Genomic DNA, 20,875 nt, shown 5'->3' with positions numbered 1-20,875 from the left:
AACAAGGTTGCCCAAACTTTTGCAGACCACTGTATCTATCTATCTAGATCATTGGCCATGGGTAGGTTTTAGGTTGCCACCAACTACAGTTCCTCCTTGTCCATGGACAGATCATTGTAGTGTTCTTTTGTGTCAGGTCTCCTTTGTCTCTACTTGCTGCCTTGTTTTCAATGTCTCTGGATTTACGTACCTGCTGCTTACCTGTTTGTAACCCAAGGACTAAATCTTATTAGCGTCAGTGAGCCAGTAAGCATGCAGCATGCTTCTACCAAGATCTAATGATTGTGATTGGCTGTCTATGTTACTCATGGTAGAGGAAGGCAGGAAAAACTCTATTGAGCTGAAAGATGAATAAAATGTGTAATGTTTCTAGTTGTTAAAATGGATTATATAAAATCTTATCAAAAAAGGGGTAAATGCCTCTGCTAGCACCTACTAAAATAATTCCATTGAAGACAAGACACAGCTAGAAAACTTTCTGCAACAAATTAACTCAGACAAGAGAAGTCTGACTCCTTGTTAGATAGGGTCAAAGTCAATTTTTAGCAATAAAAGCCAATAACCATACACATAATCTACATCCATGACGTTCCACTTCTGGGATTGCTTTGATACCAACAGTAATTCTCCAGGATGTCTTTCATTTCAGCTGGATGTCCGTTACCTTCTACTTTCTTTGAGTTGGCATTCTAAAACTTTCTGAGGACTATGGTTAACTGGTCCTCCGATCTCTGCAGGGTAAATCCAGACATCTAGCTAGACTATCTGTCCAATCTGAGTTTTCTGTTGCAGAGGCGCCATTTATTTGTGCGGCGAAGACGATTGTGATTGGTTTAAAGAAATGTCAATAAACCAGAGCATGTTTTTCTTCCATCCACAAATGCTGTGTGGACTGGGCAGGCCATCCCAAGGTCTGGCACAGGGAGACTACAATTCACACTACCCCAAAAGACTCCCTGGGTTGTGGCTGCAGTGTAAAAACAAAAGTAGAAAAAGGTGGAATGAAAAAATGAAGAAAAAGGAATAGACAGATAATGTGAGAGGGAAAGCAGTGGGTAGGTCAAAGATTGGAGAACCACAAAAAAACAAAACAGATAGCTCAGTATCTTTTATCTCCTTAATAAGGACTAACCTTGAAACAACTTAAAAACGACACTCTCCACAGGAACACACAAGCTAATTGGGTCAATCCGTCAACCAGACTGTCTCCTTTGGGGGGGGGAATTATTCAAAGCTTAGCAAAACAGCCTAAATCATCTATCTAAATACGTCTGTATCTCTTACTTCTCAGTTCTCTGGGGAGCGGGAAGACTTCAGTAGGGGTGGCTGGCTGTCTTAGAAGTCTACTGCGTGCTGCATTTTCATTGGTGACATGAAAGGTGACTCAGCTTAATTTTTCTGCTGAGCCGTGGACAGAGATAGAAGGTTGGGGAAGCGTCTCGGCTCTTAATCAGCTGTTGATGCTTTAGAGAACATTGGAGCCCTTGGATGCCGCTAATAGAAATGTGATGAATTGTATAACCAGTGAAAAATCAGTGCTCAGCGTCCTGTTTCTTCTCTCACAGTGGTAGTAAACATTTCACTGCACTGGAGGGTTAGCTATCTATGCAGGAGCTGCAGTGGTCAGACAGGGTAGATGAGTTGAAATTATCCAGAGATTAAGTTGATAACACATCCAGTGAAAATCTTTTGGTGCAATGTACTACTTATGAGACAAAGCCCGGCAAAGACTTATTCAGAGAACACTTCATGTACAGTACGCATATACCAGGGTTTAGCCTGGTGTATGGGCCCGGGGGCCCATCAGGCCTAAGTTGCCCTTCACCAGGCCTAAGCCATTGGGGGAAAAACTTTAAATATTTTAAGACGTTTATAAAACTACAGTTACAGTGGGGCAGCTCGGTGGGAAACTTAGACATCTTTTCAAGTTTCCACTTAGCTTTTAGCATTGACTTAAAGGTATAGTAATTGATGTTAATATAATACACTTTTTGTCCAATTCAGTGTCTTCTCATCACCTAGCCCTCTATTTTCTGTATGCGTTGAAAAAACATCTGGTGTTAATACACAGCTGGCTGTGTAAATGGAAAAACAATCACAGAGGAGTGCACAAGCCACAATACACTAATGTAGCCAATCAGCAACAGGCAGCGACAGTTTCTGGTAGGGGGGAGGGAGGAAGGAGGAGGCAGCATGTAATCGTGGCGCCTGGCCAGTAGTTTTCTGTCCCCGAATTTGGGGGGGCGGAGGTTCTGAAGGGACTCAATTTGTTCTGCAATTGAGTTCAAATATCAGCAATCTTTGCATAGAATCACTCACTGCACTTTTAATGTAGGGCCCTATGAAATCTGTCTCATAGATTTTGCAAATTCTCAATTTTGCTATTCCTTCCATCATTCTGTTATCACAGAAACTACAGGGCTCTACGTCAATGCTCTGGGACTGGCCCCAACCGGGCCCTTGTCAAAAAAAGACCCTTCACACCGGGCTAAACAACTTTTCTGGGAGAAACCCTGTATACGCCACCACCTTTAACCCCGTTACCCTAGTCTCAACCCTATTACACTTACATTTTTATAAAGAAAAATAAATTAACTTTAGAAAAAAGTTATTTAATGTTTGTTGAAATCTGTCTGAAATGTTCAGAGCAATAATAACAATATTGATATTGGTTCAAATCCTGCAGTCAAACCACATCTTTGATAACAAAAAAATGTGCTGTTACAAATACAGTGCCCATTTCAATTTCAGTATGAAGCAAAAGTGTGAGATATTATGTCATTTTCATATTTGCAAATATTGAGTTAGTGTAAGGGCCATGTGATTAATGGGAATATGTTGATTTCATTACAAATACATTATAGAATCATATTCAGAGAGCTTCATTAGTGTCATGGTTGAGGTTGAAGACGAATAGTGCCCATATTATCAGATAATAACAAATAACAATATGGATGTGATGTCTGGGGTGGGAAAAAAAAAATTCTGGAAGTTACTGTATATATACGACACAATCTGATACCATACAACTTTTTTATAGGATAAAACACTGAACTTCATTTTGCATTCCTGAGCGTATCCGCTCGAAAAAAAAAGGAAAAAAAGAAAAGTACACACAAGTTACAATTACACATACAGTAAAAAAGATAAAAACACATCAACAACCTTGACAAAGCAACATGTTTCATGATATCCATAAATATGCCCTAATGTTGAACAGTGTTAAGAAAAGTAATACATTCTGGGGTGGAAAATCTAGAAAAAGTTTTATTGTGATTGTTACGTCCAAAAATCCTTGATTATGTGGCACGTTTTCTTAGAAAATGCGATGGAATATACAGGATATTTATGTAATTTTATGCAATGAGATTGCGGGAAATTGCAAAAACTGCTGTTTGATGAAAAAGAGAGTTTGTCTTGTTGCGTAATTACGTCACTTCATAACGTTCCCATGGCAACAGGGGAAAATAGCTGCTCTTGTGTGAAATAAACACAACATTTTTACACTTTCTGCTAAGATATAAGTGACTTTTTTTGCAATGAAAATGCAAGGATTATGAAATCATGCAAGCCCCGTGTTACATTTTTGTGGACATTGGCAAGTTATGCAGTGAAAGTGTGGCGTATTTGAAAAAATGCAGACTTTGGCTGATTACGCATGCATTATTATGCATTATCTCCAAATTGTACCCGTTTCATGAAATGCCACATGCAGAGGTGGGTAGTAACGAGTTACATTTACTCCGTTAGATTTACTTGAGTAAGTTTTTGAAAAAATTGTACTTCTAGGAGTAGTTTTAAATCACTATACTTTTACTTGTACTTGAGTAGATTAGTGAAGAAGAAACTGTACTCTTACTCCGCTACATCAGGCTACAAGGAGCTTGTTACTCGTTACTACGCTTCATTGTTTTTACCCCAGCGTACGTCTCATTTTAATGTTTTATTTTAACAGAGAGAGAGTCTTAGGCTGAAGGCTCTACCAGGTGACTGTGCTTAACCAATCACACGTCGTTGTGCGGTCACGTGATCATACTTGCTTCAGCAGCGCATAGACATATAAAGAGGTATCTCTTTATATGTCCTATCTCCCGCGGGACCGGTTAGCTTTACAGTCGTAGCAAAGCAAAGACGTCAGAATCAAACGTCGCCAAGGCAACGCAGACCAGAGGACCCCCCCCCCGGCCTCATAGTGAAAGCATGGTTACCTTTAGGAAAAGTGCAAAACAGCAGCTACATTATGCGATGCCTCTGTGTCGACCAAAACAAACGGACATGTAGCGTTCAACAACTCAACATCTAACCTGAGGAGACTAGCGGTGGTTTTAGTTTCTGCTGTGGAGAGGGATCTTGTCTTTTAGTTTACATACAGTATGTTTTACACATGCAGTATCCATCCAATTTGATGTGACAGTCTCTCAAGTAAGCTATTTTGTAATAATAAATACATTTTAATTTATTTATTGATTGGATGAGCTATAATTTGCCTAATATGATTATTTTGTTTTTTTTTGTCAGTCTGGTTGATGCTTGTGTTAGATAATCAGACGTTACTCAACAGTTACTCACTACTTGAGTAGTTTTTTCATCAAGCACTTTTTACTCTTACTACTCAAGTAATTATTGGATGTACTTTTACTTTTACTTGAGTCATATATTCTGAAGTAACAGTACTTTTACTTGAGTACAATTTTTGGCTACTCTACCCACCTCTGGCCACATGTAATGACTATGGGGATCAACAGCCCTGACTTGTTTTCTTCATCTCTCTGTATTTTGGACGCTCACCGACACGTTTCCTCAGCACACACCGCACTCCAACGCTGGTCTCATTGAAAAGAGAGAGAACTGCTTACTATAAATATTGTCTCTCAAAAGACTGACACACCACATTTTAGACTACACCATGCTGCTGTGCCGAGGCAGCGGCCAGTCAAACAGTATAACCATCAAACCTTTACGGCCCTATGGTACGTCTGTAACCCGAGCCACTTAGCTCACATGGTACTGAGGCTTTAGGAGCACATGGAATAATTTTACTTCTCTTCAGAACTCAGTGATAGTAAATACAACTTAAGGTGTTTCCTTAGCTATTTCATATGACATTGCCTTTTTTCCCCATTCACTCTCATCCAAAAAATTAAAACCATGGCTAGTCTCTACGATTCCAGAAAATATACAACTTTTTATAACTTAAAAGGTGTACGTGAACAGTGCAAAGTGTAATTGGAAATGGCAGCTAACAAATAGGTAACAATACAGTAATGTCAGCTGACGATAAGTACAGTAATGAATAAGGAGGTTGGTTAGGATGGGTCAAACAACACAGGACCTTCAACCATCCACAGAGCAATGCACACAGCCTGAGTCGTAAACTGCTCCTTTGAATACATAGCCAGGTCTCCCATACAGTTGTGATGTCATCACTTTACTATGTATAAGTAGAAAGTGCCTTAACGGCTCAGTTACAGTCATTCCCCGGCTGCAATAATGGCGCAAACTCAATGAGTACTGCTGTAGAAGACCACTGACTAATCAGAACAGACTTTGCTTTTTCAGGAGGGGGACTTAAAGAGACAGGCACTAAAACGGAGCGTTTCAGACCGAGGGTGAATACTGGGATATTCAGACAGATGAAAACATGTTATTGTAGAAACCCAAAATACAAATATCACGTTACAAAGTAGAATTATATGGGACCTTTAAGTCCCATTAATCATTATCTTTGCCCTTTTAGGCAAAAAAACACAGACACACAACATAGTTCCTTGCATAATACAACCCAGCTGGGAGATGACAGCTCACACTGTGAAGAGAATAAAGGATTGCAGGAGGAAAAGGTAAGAAGAATGGAAGGTGGTGGGGATGTGTGATGTGTTGCAGAGGGACTCGGGTGTCAGTCACTTGTGAGGAGGAATGGTTCGTTCCACCTGGATGCCCTACAGCGGACAGGGAGCGTGTGTGTTTGTGTGTGTATGGGGGGGGGGAGCAGAGTGGAGATTTGCAGGCTGCCAACCTGTCCCACACACACACACACACACTTCAGACACACACTCCTCACAGAGGCATGACCCATTTCTGTGTCTTACAACTAATGCAGCACAGAAGATGAGAAAGTAGGGTGTATGAAAAAATTTACATTCACGATCCAAAGAGAAGGGGGGACAGCTCAGAGAGAAAATGAGAGTGTGTGTGTGTGTGTGTGAAGGTCAAACGCTTGCATGGTCACAGGAAAGAGATGAAGCAGCATGAAGAGGAGTGTGAGTAGGGCACAGCAACACATGAGAGAGAGAGCACTGCAGCAACAACAAAAAAAGCAGCATCCACTGTGGTGAAGAAGCTGCCTTCGCTTCAACACAACTTGACAACACTCACCGTGTGAAGGTGGAGAGAGGCAGCTTCACCCCTCAGAGGGGAAGAGAGGGAGAGAGGGGGGGGGCTTCCCAGCAAAGCCGCAGCAGACGCCAAAGCAGCCAGAAGATTTGTTTCCCCTCCATACACACACACACACACACACACACACACACATGCACACACACGCACGCACGCACAGACACACAGCGGTCGTCACCCCTCCTCCCCCCTCGCCAGCCCCAGCATGCAAATGACCTCGCTGAGGAAACAAACTAACACGACGTCCCACGAGGGAAACCAGCATCCCCACTTTCTTTTTTTACTCCTTCCTTCTCATCACCGCATAGGTCGATCTGACATCACTATACACGCAAACACACACACACATTCTCCCACACAGACTGTGTCATAGCGTAGATGCTACGGCCAGAGCTCACAAAAAACTGTCAAAGATCTTCTCTGGAGGAAAAACACACACAAGCATGAGCAGGATGTTTACAGTGTGTGTGTGTGTGTGTGTGTGTGTGTGTGAGTGTGAGAGAGAGAGAGAGAGAGAGAGAGAGAGAGAGAGAGAGAGAGAGAGAGAGAGAGAGGAGGTGAGTGCCGTTCATCGGCATTCTTTATCAGTCTTTCCTGGCAGCCAATCAGAGGTTAAGCTGCTCTGTCAGCGGCCAATCAGAAAAAAGGGCTGGCTGTGTCAGTGTTGCTGTAGCCCATAACACTGACAGTTGGCACGGGTGGCAGTCGCAGTTTGTACCTTTTGATGGAGACTTATATACACACACACTCATTATTACGTTGGTATTAAAGGATAGGTTCAAATTTTTTCAAGTTTTCTCTAAAACAATATGAATATAGCCATGTGTAATTTTAAGGATAGGTTCACATTTTTTCAAGTTTTCTCTAAAACAATATGAACATAGCCATGTGTAAGTTAAAATAGGGCTTTGCAATCAATTGAATTATAATAGCAATTTTGGCTGCAAACAATCACAAAAACAATGTGATTATTTTGTGCATTGGATTTTGCAAGTAAACCCCTTTTGTGTGTTTTTTGTGTTCTGAGGGGAATTCAAAAAGTTCAGACTGGAAAAGTATAAAGGGAAATTTCACAATTGATTTGTTTAACCGTTTAACTGTTTTTTTAAGTTCAATAAATGCTATTTTTTCCAAAAGCCAATAAGTAATTGTGTTAAACAATTGTGACTTCATTATTGACCAAAATAATTGTAATTGTTTACATAATTGAGCAGCCCTACGTCAAACTATTTATTGGTCTGGTCACTGTAATTAATACTCCTGTCTGTGCTGGCCCTGAAGAGCTCTCTTTGTAAATTCATTTTAATTATAAGTAATGGGGACTAAATCCACCTGACCTGTGAAAAATGCATTCCTTAGTTCAGCCGGTTCAAGTCCCACGTATGTACCAGTACAGAGTGTGGATTTGTAGCTGGAGAGATGCCACTTCATCCTCTTGGCACTGCCAGGTGCTCTTGAGCAAGGCACCGTACCCCCCCAACCACTCAGGGCGCTAACAAACCAGAGTGTAAATTGTAATTTCCACTGGGGATCAATAAACAGTTTAACAAAAAAATAATATTGAAATGATTCTGAATATGATTACCTCTTCTAGACCATTAGACAAGGGAAGGTGGTTCAGGGACAGCCTCCATATGCCAATGATCTGCGACAAAGGGGTATTTCAAACAGGACAGACACGCAAATCAAGAAACGGTTAGCCTATGTGACTTGTGTCAAAGTCTTAAGACGCTTAGACTCTCCAGGGAGATTTTGTAATCAGCAGCAAGATAAATCCAACATGTGAAGTCCAGACACTGGTGGTGGCTCTGTTTGCTTTGGGAAACAACAACGACCTTCAAGCTAGCAAGCTACATGCTGAAAATGGCAAGTTTCAAAGTGTTGAAGTTCCACCGCATGTCTCATACCTTCCGCTTTCTTTGTATTTACGTTCTAAACTCTAATCATTTTAGAAAAACAGCAACCAGAACCTCCGAGCTAGCAAGCTAACGTTACACGCTGAAAATGGCGAGTTTTTAAGTAAATTTGGGTGGTGCAACGAGACTTAGACTTAGACTTAGACTTCTCTTTATTAATTCTTTTGGGAGGACTCCTGCAAGAAAATTGAAATTTCCAGCATTCATTTTTAGCAAAAACAATACAGTATAGAGAGAAAAAGAGGAAGACAGTATAAAGAAAACAATAATAAAAGACAAAAAGACAATTACCATATATTATCATAAAGTGTCAGTGTCGAGTCAAATGTTTCCATTTGTTTCCAGGTATTTATGTGAGTCCAGATGTGTGTGTGGGTACGTACTGTCCTCTATGCCCTGTTTCCTCCTACCCCCCGAGTGAGGAGCTGTACAGTCTGATGGCATGAGGGACAAGGCAGGCCTGCTTGGCTCTTTGGGGAATGATTGTAAAGAGTCACAAATAATGGGTTTGGGGGACCAATTGTTGGGTATTGCTATTGACAAAATACACACTGCAATACACTGGTACAGGCAAATGGTGGTAACCCTGTATCCAGCTAATTTAAATAGCTCATGTTACTGCATTGTGTGAACAGTGAACGCCATTTAATAGTGGATGTGATATTTTGTTTTTCAATGTCAGAATGTATGTGTGGAGTATCCAGACCTTACTTTGCAGTGCTGTAGAGATAGGTTTGGCAATGTGAGAAGTAAGAGAGAGAATTATAGCATATAAACAGAGGATGATAGACGGTGATGTACTGTGGGTGTGTCGCTGAGCTATTGGATAGATGAGATCAGCTGATGACAGCAGCTGATAAGATAATTGACGACCCTGGACGGAACAGCAAGGAACAATGAGTGAACATGTGTGTGAGGATTGAATGCAGATGAGTGAGAAATAAATAAGGCCTAAGCATGCAAAGGTCTTCCTGTAGTTTGTAGTTCATTTGAGTATCATGCTGTCATGCTGCTATGTCAGGTACTTATTCTTGCAGTTGTTGTCTATAGACCACCAAAGCATCTTGTCTGATTTCCCTGAGCTCTTACTGTATCTACTTATCATCAGCCTAAATTATGACAACATAATCATTATTGGTGACTTTAATTTACACAATAACATAGACATTAATTCCAGTCTGGTTTCAGGGTCCAGCACAGTACGGAAACAGCTCTAGTCGAAGTTGTAAATGACCTCAGAATGAGAAAACTCTCTGTGCTCGTCAGTGCTGCGTTCAATATATTATATAATCACATATTATATAATATTCGGCTGGATGGACTCAAACATCCGTTTTTCTGACAGAGTTTTTGAATGGTTCAGGTCAAAAATTCTATGTGGCCATGCATGAGCACTCCTCTGATAAAACAGACCTGACGTGGTGTCCCGCAGGGCTCTATTTTAGGCTCAATTCTCTTCAGAGAAGCCCGAATTTCTCCAATCTTAAAGTCTTTACATTGGTAACGTGTCTGTCACAGATTTCATTTTAAAAATTATTTAATTGGTTTTTAAATCATGGAATGGCTCCCCCCCCCCATCCTATTTGTCTGACATGGTTGGGACACTTGTTCCTGCTAGGTGACAGAGATTCTCTATCTCCAACCTCTTGATTGTACCTGAGGTCAGAACTAAAAGTCATGGAGAGGCAGCTATAACCTTAGTATGGCCTAAAACTCATTAAACATTAAATTAAATATGTTGAAACTTTCAAATAAGACATCTTTTTTCCTTCTCCTTGTGGTTTTATCTTGTATTTTTCTGCTGTTTTAATATCATGTTTTTATTGCCTTATCATATAATTATCTTTTGTTGTTGTTGTTGTTGTTGTTGTAGCACTTTGTGTTGCATTTTATGCATGAATTGGGCCATATAAATACAGCTTATCATCATCATTATTATTAAAAAAAAATGCTGCACCCTGTCACTTTTGCTTTCTATTGCTTAGTGCAGCTCTATATTGTCTGTATTGACTCTGCCAAGGGCTCCCCTGACAACATTAATCATATTGAACAGGTCAGTAAGTATTTTAGTCATTTATATGTCTATTTGCAGGCCTGGTAGTTTAAAGCATGTACTGCACTGCAGTCTACGTACTGGTGCTGCTGTCGCAGAGCGTCTCCTGGCTGGCGCTGCAGGTGGGCAGCGGCGTGATGGACAGCGATGCCGGGCAGGACACCGGCTCCAGATACTCGCTGATGGGCGGGACAGTGGAGGCCTCCGAGTGAACGCAGTCCGGACTGGGGAGACTGGGGCCGCTCGCTGGGAAAGGACTCTTCCAGTGGGAGAAGCCGATGGCCACTTGACCCCCAAGATCAAACCCTGTAGAAGACAGATTAGGAGACATTTATTTTAAACTTTAACTGTAGTGGCTAAGCCCAAGTTCAAGCCCCTGAGGTGCCTTTTCACGGGTAGAGTAATTGACGCATTTTTTACCCTTTTTTGATCAATGAAAGTCCAAGTCATATTTGCAATCAAGACCATTGGATCTATTTATTTCCATGAGATATCAGTTAATAGTCCAGACAAATTACTGCTTTTATGTATGCTTATGTCGTGTTGCTATGCGTGTGTGTGTGTGTGTGTGTGTGTGTTGCCGTGTGGTCAAAAACTGTGTGTGCTTCTGGGTTGCACCCGCGGAACTAAAGATTGGTTCCTATTTACAATGCACAACAAACACTTTCTCCAACCTCCAACTGTGAATATAACACGCATTCCTCACGGGGGATTTTGTTGCATGTGCTATCAGCAGTGGTGCAATGTAACTAAGTATATTTACTCAGGTACAGTACTTAAGCATATATTTGAGGGACTTGTACTTTTCTTCAGTCTTTTCTTTTCATGCCACTTTCTACTTCTACTCCACTACATTTCAGAGAGTAATATACTCCACTACATTAATCTGACAGCTTTAGTTATTACTTACTTGACAAATTAAGATTTTTGCACACAAACCACATATAGGTTTTAAAATACAAGGTTTTATTATAAATTAAACTACCCAACAGTGTATAGGCCTACACTTACAGCTGAAATGATTAAACACAGAACAGTTTTGATCGTTTCCATCGTCTAAAATATGAGGATTTTTCTGCATTGAGTATTTTTACTTTTTAGACTTTTAAGTACATTTTCCAGATGATACTTACATACTTTTACTGAAGTAACATTTTCAATGCAGGACTTTTACTTGTATAGTATTTTTTACAGTGTGGTATTAGTATGTTTTACTGAAGTGAAGGGCACTTTACTTCAAAAACTCTATGGCTCTTTGTAATATTGGTAGATCCACAACAGTCCAAAGGATCCTGTGAGTCTCCTCTGTTATGTTGCCCTCTAGTGGTTAGAAGCTGACATCATCACATCATCATTGAAACATCCAGCTGTCATCAAGCATAACCCGCACTTTACTGAAAATCAGCTGCAACAACTCAGCACCTGTCCTGTCACTCATATTTACAACTTCTACATAACTTCTATATTCTTAAAGTGCCCATATTATGATATTATGATTATGATATTATGATTTTGTGTCTCTGGTGCTTCCACAAGCATACAAAGTTGGAAAAGAAAACTATCCATGCTGCTATGACTGAGATCCGGTTTCTGAGTGTCCTCTGTCTTCAGTCTCCGGGTGAGCTGTTCAAAATCTGCACGGCTTTCTACGTCACTAGCCGGGATGAAATGGCTAACCGTAGCACATGCTAGCGCTAGCATGCTAGCTGTTTCTCAACAGCAAAACACTGCTACAACACACCCTAGTTCACCATAATCTCCAAAAGAACCTGAAAATGAGCATAATGTGGGCGCTTTAACTAACATGTACCGTATATAGTGACCCACAAGGGAAGTCCCCCCCCCCCCCCCCCCCCCCCCCCCCGCCTCCGTACATATGGAATATAAAACTCTGTGGAGAGATGGTCTCTTCACTCAAAGAACCAAAGATACCTTGTAACCAAACATTCTGTAACCAGTCTTAAAGCAGCCAATAACACAGAAAAACACAAGAATGGCTAAACTGTTGGAGCCAACATTTTTATTTTGATATTCACTTTTATTTTGATGAATTGTGCATCAAATCCCCCTGATATTGAGAGTGAACTACACTCAGTTTAAACTAACAAGTTGTGTTGATTGATCTTGGTATGTGGCGTATTGTCACTCCTAGTACGCCATCTGGTAAGGACAGTTCATTATTTGCTTGTGGAAAAGAAGAAAACCGATCGATATGAAGTTTGTATTGATGAATCATGTTAAAGCTTTTTTTTATCCAAAGGACGAGAAAGGGAACAAATGCGTTGTCTACAAGCTGCTCCTTCAACAACAAGTCATGCTTTTCAATTGTTGGTTCTTTAGGCAGAGGTTTAATTGTGAGTGTGGTTGCATTGGCACAACTCACGGGGGGGTCAGAGGGGTCAGGATATCGCCCATATGAGAGTTGATCTCACATAAAAATATCATTAATTACCACGCTGTGTATTGGATATAATATAATGATATACACTTAAAATAGTTGTAAGTAGTAAAATAATACACAAACCAAACAGGACAAAAAAAAATATTATTGCTGTGCAATATATGAATATATCTTCACAATATATGACTATATATATTTTAGGTTAGATATCCTCTTAACATTTGAACATCGTAATATGACATAAATGGTGTCTTTTCCTTGTTTTAAAGGCTGCGTTACAGTAAAGTGATGCCATTCTCTGAACTCACCAGACTGTTGTGACTGTTCCATTATTTGCTTTTACCCACTTAGTCATTATATCTATGTTACTGATGATTATTTATCTAAAATCTTATTGTGTAAATATTTTGGAAGCACCGATAGTCAACACTACAATATTGCTGCAATATCGATATTGAGGTATTTGGTCAAAAACATTGTGATATTTGATTTTCTCCATATTGCCCAGCTCTGATTTTAAGTTTTAAAGACAATTTGAGTCCCCCTTCCTTTTCCTCAAAGTGGTTTGGTCCACTGGCTGCCCCCCCCCCCCTCACCATCAGCGGCCGTTGCAGTTTTAGCCGACAAATGATGACCGAAATGAAATTATGCCGCGACAACAGTTAAGTTTAGGCACCAAAATGATTAATCCTCGTGTTGTCTCCCAACAAACTTGTTGTCCTTCTTGGTTAAAATTAGAAAATAAACTTTTTTGGCGCTTTTTTATGGTCAATAAACCTAATTTAAATGACATTTACCTTTTTTTTTTTTTTAAATAAGAAATTATGAATTATTTTGACTAATGGTTAAGATCAGATGATGTTGAGTGAATCCCAGAATGTTTTATGTCAAAGTTCAGTAGTACGCTGTTTTGTAACCATTTAATTTAGTTTTTTTCAAATGCTATAAAAACGTAATAAAATCAATGGATGTAATTCTTTTGCCTGCAAAGAACGTTGTGTGGCTTTCATAAAACGTAAATCCATGCATCCAAGTTTTTTTGGGGCAATTTGGTTTAAAGAAACCCATATTTTTGATATAAAATTAAAAACAAAAAACAGTCCCCTTAAAGCTATAGTGCGTGGTCTCTGTCGCCCCTCGCTTAACTCTGAATTCTGAGTAATGACAACAAAACTGTTGGTGCATCCACATGACACAAGCCTTAGTGATCGCATACCACCCCCACCCCTCCTCTACACCGTTGCTACTAGCCAAGGAGGACACAGAAGATTAAAAAAACATGATGGACTCTTCAGAAGAGGGCATTTTCTTTCTTTCTGCGCGGGAATGTTGCCGGATGCCACAATCTTCTGAATATGACCGTAATGAGAAATACAGAGACAGTTGTGTGGAGCTGATAGTCTTAATTAACTTTGTAGCAACTCATTTGGCTTGAATGTAACGGACGTTCATTGTCATAAAAAAGCTACGCACTAAAGCTTTTAACAAATAAATGCTACATTATTAAGTGTAGTGAGGCTTTCCTCCGTGTACTTGTATCCTATTCAGGTACAATCTTGGCCGCATTATTTGTGTCCCCTTCAAAAAATTGCCTTTGAGAAAGCAGTTATTATATGACAGGCCGTACAGGTTGTCAGGGTCCCTCTGACAGAAGAAGAGCAGAGAGCAGCTTTCCTTCTCTGCTTCACGAGGACCCTGCAGAATGTTTAAAGAGCTAGGCTCGCCTCCGGCCTTTGATCCTCAGAGGGTTTCACTACTAGCGACCCCGTTTAGCTCCGGGCTTGCAGGTCAGAGTCTCTGGCAGGTTGACATGGTCAAACAAAGCCGTACATTTAGGTTTTCTTCTTCCGAATGCATCAGGAGAAAAGTGGAACTGTATATTCCCTTTAAGGTACACTCTGAGTTTTTCCTTAAATCTTCCCAGAGATGAATAGTTTTTGGGAAATCCGCTTATTCGTTTCCTTGCTGAGAGTTAGGTGAGAAGATTTGCGTTAGCCTAGCTTGTAATTTTACTGTACATTTGGGTTTGTGTACCGAATAAACAAATTACAAGTATTTTGAATGTTAAGTGAAAGGTGCTGGTAGATGTATTTCTGAATACATCATTGGAAACTTCAGGACCTCGTCTTAAAGTTCAAATTAAATTTTGAGGTTAATTCGCTTACACTGATCCCTCTTATATTTCCAGGCAGTGTTGTAGTCGAGTCAACAACTTTGGAGTCCGAGTCAATCTCGAGTCCCCAGTGTTCGCGTCTAAGTCCCCAAAGAAGAGCCCAAGTCCACCATTGGCTAAGTCTGATTCGAGTCTTGAGTACCCAGTGTTTGTGTTTGAGTTCGAAGTCAGAGTCTCCAAAAAAGAGTTCTAATTGAGTCTGAGTCAAGTCAGCGTTACCTGAGTCTGAGTCCAGGACTTGCATACTCATCAATAGTTCCCTGCATTAAAGAGTTACAGGCTAAATATACTGTACATCCATATTTTATTTACAATCTTTATGACTTATTACACATAGAAGTGTGAGAAGAAACTTCATCCAACTTCTGAGTCCTCGTTCATAAATGCTCATGTCCTGTTTGCAAGAATGTTGCAAAAATGAATGGAAACACCTTAAAATGTCTCAAATCAATTCAATATACCAATTTGATCGCAAAACAGCATGTGACGTCATTACGCACAAGTTTTTATTGGCTTTAAAGCCGTTGAATGGGAACACACTTTCACCAGCTTTATTTGCATGAGTTTTCAGAGTTTTCATTGACAAGTGGATAGAAACTTAGCCACTGTTCCCTGGATATCCATTATCTGCACACACAGTACAGTACAGTATGCTGTGATTTCCTTCTTCTGCTGAGTTTCTGCACAATGCCGTTATGTAACACACCGGGGGCAGGTAGGACTAGGGGACACACTCCCACCCCCACCACACCCCCACACCCCTTCCTGTAAAACACAAAGACCAGCAAATTTGGAAAGAACATCAGCAACGAACAAACACAGCCCGATCAATAGCAGAGTAGTGGACGGCCTGGCAGTCTCTGAGCCTCCCAGCTGGCTCCGCACACACGGCACATTTAGCTGGAGGATACATTCTGAGGCAAATGCAGGCTATACATTTCATCTCAGCTATTCTACAGCCTCAATTTCCTTACAAGAATAAATGGCTTTTCACAAGATAGAGTCGACCGCATTAGGCTGGATGTCCCCGAAAAATAATGTTTGTCAGCACTTGGAACAACTGGAGCACAGTCCCTGAGGGGGATTTATCTAGAACAACAACTTCTGGCGAGGAAAATCTGACTGATGGAAATTATAGGAAAGAGGATATTCTTCGGTGCGTGTGAAAGTTTGCAAACAAGAACAGAAGAACAGGAAATGATGCAGTAATATTTAGCTTACTTTACACTGCAAATACACTACTCCTCACTAACCAGGCTAAGGAGGCCCACCAGTTTACCTAGGCATCTGAAAACAGCCTGAACAAAGTGAGACATGGTCAATGTAGTAAATACTTGAGATTTTTTTTCTCCCCTTTTTATAAAACATACCAGTTTGTTCTTGTTTTAGGATTACATGTTACAGTAGACAAAATAGTGCTTTTGCGGAAATACACATAAATATATTTGCAAACCTATGCATAGAAGAGTGTTATGGGTAACCGTAGTTGGCCTCCCAAATCTTAGCAACACGTGATTCAAAAGTTCTGGTTTGTTAACACTGTCACCAGGTAATACTAATTACCATCTTGTAATTTCTTCTATATTTTCTTTCCATTGTGGTTTGCTAACTATGACACTGCTTCCAAATGAACACGTATGTTATACCCCCAATCCTTAAAAGTATAAAAGAATGTGTACTGTACCTTCGCCCACATGCATAGTACATGATACATGGTAGTACAACTCAACATAAGACGCAATTCAACCAAGGACACAAAATTGCACATAATAGTCAAATCAGGGTAATTTTAAGTCTTTCACTTTTTGTTTTAAGTCAATATACCAGCCTTAAAGCCCCAGAAAATGTATGTATATTCCTATATGCTCCAAACGGTATTTCGTTGCCTTACATGTGTAATGACAATAAAGTTATCTATCTATCTATCTATCTATCTATCTATCTATCTATCTATCTATCTATCTATATTCTCATGACTACATAATGAACGATCAAAGTCAAAGGTTGGGGAGGGAAATTATTCTTAAGTTATTATTTATGAAGAGTTTAACAATGAAAAACTGATGCAGTCCTGATGGAGCTAATTTGCTCTCTGAGGGCTGTGTGGGTTTGACCCCCAAAACTGCCATTACATTTTTATTAAAATGCTGCCAAATCTTGATAGGTGCACGAAAATACGTGGCATCACAATGTCCCAAATGAGCCCCCCCACATTTAAACCTAATGAGAAAGTCACTGACAAAAACAGAAACGCAGAAATCTCTCACATGAAATACTCAAAACTGTAAGCCTGATACAAGAAATTTTGATGATGACTTGACTGAACCAGAAAAAGACTATGCTCTCGCAGTTCATAAATTAATACAATTATCATATATAAATTGCTTCTTGATGAATATTAACGAGGTCATAGCTTTCATACTTTCATACCTTCCGAAATGGCCGACAGACTGTTGACGTCAGTGATTTTGGAATTCTAAAAACTATGGGCTATACAGAAACGTGTTGCAGGTACGTATAGTGTAACCCAATTAAAAAGAATACATGACTGCATTAAGCCAACCTCAACATCCCTTGAAAGTCAACCTGAAATGGTAGGAGGTGGGGGGGGCAGAAGTGGTAATCCACACCTGGCATGAATCCGAACAACCTCCAAAACTCACGGTGCACGCAGCCTTTTTAGACATAGTGTGTTCTAAGCATTACCTATGGTCGCAGTCATCAGAAAAAAGCACCCGCGTTGCTCTTTGAGGAGAGCGAGGCCCAGATATGTAGCACTTCCACTTCCTGACACCCTCCGAGGTAAGACAACAAATGCAGGTGCAGGTATATGGGCCACACGCTGCACTCTCCAATAACACGTTTTCCGCTGAGTCCCTACAATAATCAGAGAGAGACTTGCCGTGGAAGACCTTTTTAGGTGGATGCAGGGCTCGTATTGTAAAAGTTCAGGCATGATCCATTTGGTTGTTTATCATGTCATCCTTTCACTGACTCTGCCTTGAGGTGAAGATCAGCTCTGGGTGGATTTAATGGAAGTTTAGAATTCTTAAGAACCTACAGTACGTAATGCTGACTGGTATTTTCTCTGTCAAACAAAGGCCAGGGCCGTTAAATCACAGGCGGCACACTAACTTTTTGACAGATCTTGTAAAACAAGACGGAGAGTCTCAACGGTCCCGAGCTCTCCCTCAGCACTTCATTAGTTTTTGTTATTTTTGTTATTTAGCACAGAGAGAAGAGAGGAACACCTGCACGCAGCAGCAGCCTCGGCTGAACCCAAAGTCTGGCACAGCATTCAGGTTACAGCTTCTCACACTAACCAGGCTTGAATATTCATCGAAGAAATGTCAAAAGGTAACGTCTGAACATTGCAAAAAGCAGGAGGTTGCAGTTTTGTGACAGACGGTGAAATGATTTCAGACAGCTTCGTCAACAACGCACTCTTTCCTGTCAATGGCCCCTTGTCAGGGGAAATCTTTAATTTTCGTAGTGCTTAGCCCATTGAACATTTAAGTCCCCCCCGGCATTCTGTCAGCAAGCTCGGAAATTGATACAGCAGCATACTGTACAGCAGCAAGTTCTGTAAAATAATATCACACGGCGGACATTCTGACTTATAGAGAAAGCGCAAGTGTGACTAATGATATCAACGATGGCTCTGCTCTGTTTTCGTGTCCCAGTAAGTCAGGACAGTGCGCCAACATGAATAATATGAGGACCCTTAAACTGAAAATCCATCTTTTCAAGCTTCAGGTACTGCGTTTGTGTCTGAACTACCAGCTAACTGGACCAATGAGCATTGAGCATCTTGGGAGGAGCTACTAGCAGCTACGGGCGTGGTTTAGGTGTGTGTGATGGCCGCAACTGTTCAAAACAAGAACGGCGGCCATGACGAGACAGATTGTTCATCCAATCACCTCCCAGGTATTTTTTTTTTTTAATGTATGTACGTCATTTTCCAAAGCACTCTGGCCCAAAAATTCTTTTCCCATAGACTTACATGGAGAAAGAGACGTCTCTGAATCAGTGGACACATTTTTTTTTTGCGTCGCACTCGCAACCCCTACAAAATCAGTCAGAGTGTAGCGGGCTGCGTTCTGAAAGCTAGAAAGAAGTAAGTGGTATTATGAAAATAAGGCATCCAATTGGTTCCAACCGTGTCATGCTAGCTTGTTAGGAAGAGGGCTAAATAACGCTCCAAAGTATGCAAAGTTTTTTGTTGTGGGACAAAACTCGGATGTCCACTTTTCAAAAGGGGTCCGTTGACCTCTGACCTCCAGATACCTGAATGAAAATGGTTCTATGGGTATCCACGAGTCTTCCCTTTTACAGACGCGCCCTCTTCATGATAATCAAATGCAGGCGTTCCTCTGAAACTGACGTGTTTTACACTATCATCAAATGGCTTGAAAATAAATGCTAACAGCTGGCTCCACCCCTGCACCACACATCCAGAATATAAGATAACAGCAGTTATCATTTAAGGAAATCTTTCAGGAGCTGCAACAGTATATGTATATTTAGTCAATGGCTCTTCTATCACTGCACCAGCCTAAATCGTCTGAACTTGAAATAAACTCTTGTTTGACTGAGCTCATAATGGTATGCTTGCCTCTTTTTCTGTGCTCTGACAGGGACACAAAGTTCACTGATGTTATGTAACTCTGTTTGAAGGTGATATGTCCTTTAGTGAGAAGCTATGTCCACTGCTTTGTGGCCAATTTTGGTTTGGAAAGTTAAATTGCTGCCTCTGACAGAAATTATCAAATCCTAGCCTAACCATTCCAAGTATTTTGCTAGGAAAACATGATGTGTAACTATAGTACTGCAACTACAATGGTAAAAAATTGCAAATGACTTGCTAGAATTATTATGAAACTGACATAAATACACCATATTAAGAAAGTTATCATCATATAGGGCTTTTCATTTTGAAGTATTAGGTGCAAACTTATAAGACATATAAGACATATAAAATAGTGAAACATGCAAATCCTTTTCTTCTTGAACAGAAAACGCTCTTACCAATGGTGATCTGGCTGACACAGCTGTAGAAGGTTCCTGAAGAGGCATTGTAACTGCTACTGCTGGGCTCACAGTCTATGACAGGGGGAGAGATAATACAAAAGGTATATTACGGCATCAGGTAGACTCTTTCATCCAAAGAACTTCCAACATCGAGTTTTAGGTGATAGGCTACAGTTTGAGAACTTTTAAAGGTCCCATGGCATGAAAATGTGACTTTATCCATCCATCCATCCATCTTCGTCCGCTTATCCGGTATCGGGTCGCGGGGGCAGCAGCTCCAGTAGGGGACCCCAAACTTCCCTTTCCCGAGCCACATCAACAGCTCCGACTGGGGGATCCCGAGGCTTTCCAGGCCAGGTTGGACATATAATCTCTCCACTAGTCCTGGGTCTTCCCCGAGGTCTCCCCCAGTTGGACGTGCCTGGAACACCTCCCAGGGAGGCGCCCGTGGCATCCTTACCAGATGCCCGAACCCCTCAACTGGCTCCTTTCAACGCGAAGGAGCAGCGGCTCTACTCCGAGCTCCTCTCGGATGACTGAGCTTCTCACCCTATTCCTAAGGAGACGCCAGCCACCCTCCTAAGGAACCCTTTCGGCCGCTTGTACCCTTGATCTCGTTCTTTCGGTCATGACCCAGCCTTCATGACCATAGGTGAGGGTAGGAACGAAAATTGCCCGGTAGATCGAGAGCTTTGCCTTCTGGCTCAGCTCTCTTTTCGTCACAACGGTGCGATAAACAGAATGTAATACCGCACCGGCTGCTACGATTCTCCGACCAATCTCACGCTCCATGGTCCCCTCACTCGCGACCCCAAGGTACTTAAACTCCTTCACTTGAGGTAAGGACTTAATCCCTACCCGGAGAAAGCACTCCATTGGTTTCCTGCTGAGAACCATGGCCTCAGATT

The 20,875-nt window shown here is 41.0% G+C and overlaps 1 protein-coding gene and 1 long non-coding RNA gene across 6 annotated transcripts in view; one reads left to right on the top strand and one right to left on the bottom strand.

Annotated features, from left to right (window-relative positions):
- LOC116673436 (uncharacterized) overlaps positions 1-13,681 on the top strand; it is an 18,006-nt gene extending 4,325 nt beyond the window's left edge. The window contains exons 2-3 of the long non-coding RNA XR_004327836.1: positions 857-861; positions 13,583-13,681. This is a non-coding gene — a long non-coding RNA (uncharacterized LOC116673436). The remainder of the gene's footprint in view (positions 1-856; positions 862-13,582) is intronic.
- Positions 1-20,875, bottom strand: part of LOC116673407 (anoctamin-4) — an 88,545-nt gene that overhangs the window by 59,819 nt on the left and 7,851 nt on the right. For 4 of the 5 annotated variants that reach the window (XM_032505727.1, XM_032505728.1, XM_032505731.1 and 1 more), the window contains exons 2-3: positions 19,965-20,039; positions 10,444-10,668 (exon numbers count right to left, since the gene is read on the bottom strand). In XM_032505727.1, the coding sequence (XP_032361618.1) occupies positions 10,444-10,668; positions 19,965-20,039 (300 nt within the window). Of the gene's footprint in view, positions 1-6,375; positions 6,863-10,443; positions 10,669-19,964; positions 20,040-20,875 lie in introns of those variants that run through there. The other variant, XM_032505732.1, reaches the window with a different exon arrangement.

Source organism: Etheostoma spectabile, chromosome 23 (assembly GCF_008692095.1).
Source record: "Etheostoma spectabile isolate EspeVRDwgs_2016 chromosome 23, UIUC_Espe_1.0, whole genome shotgun sequence".
Classification (NCBI taxonomy): Eukaryota; Metazoa; Chordata; class Actinopteri; order Perciformes; family Percidae; genus Etheostoma; species Etheostoma spectabile.
This window is presented reverse-complemented; position numbering and strand designations above follow the sequence as displayed.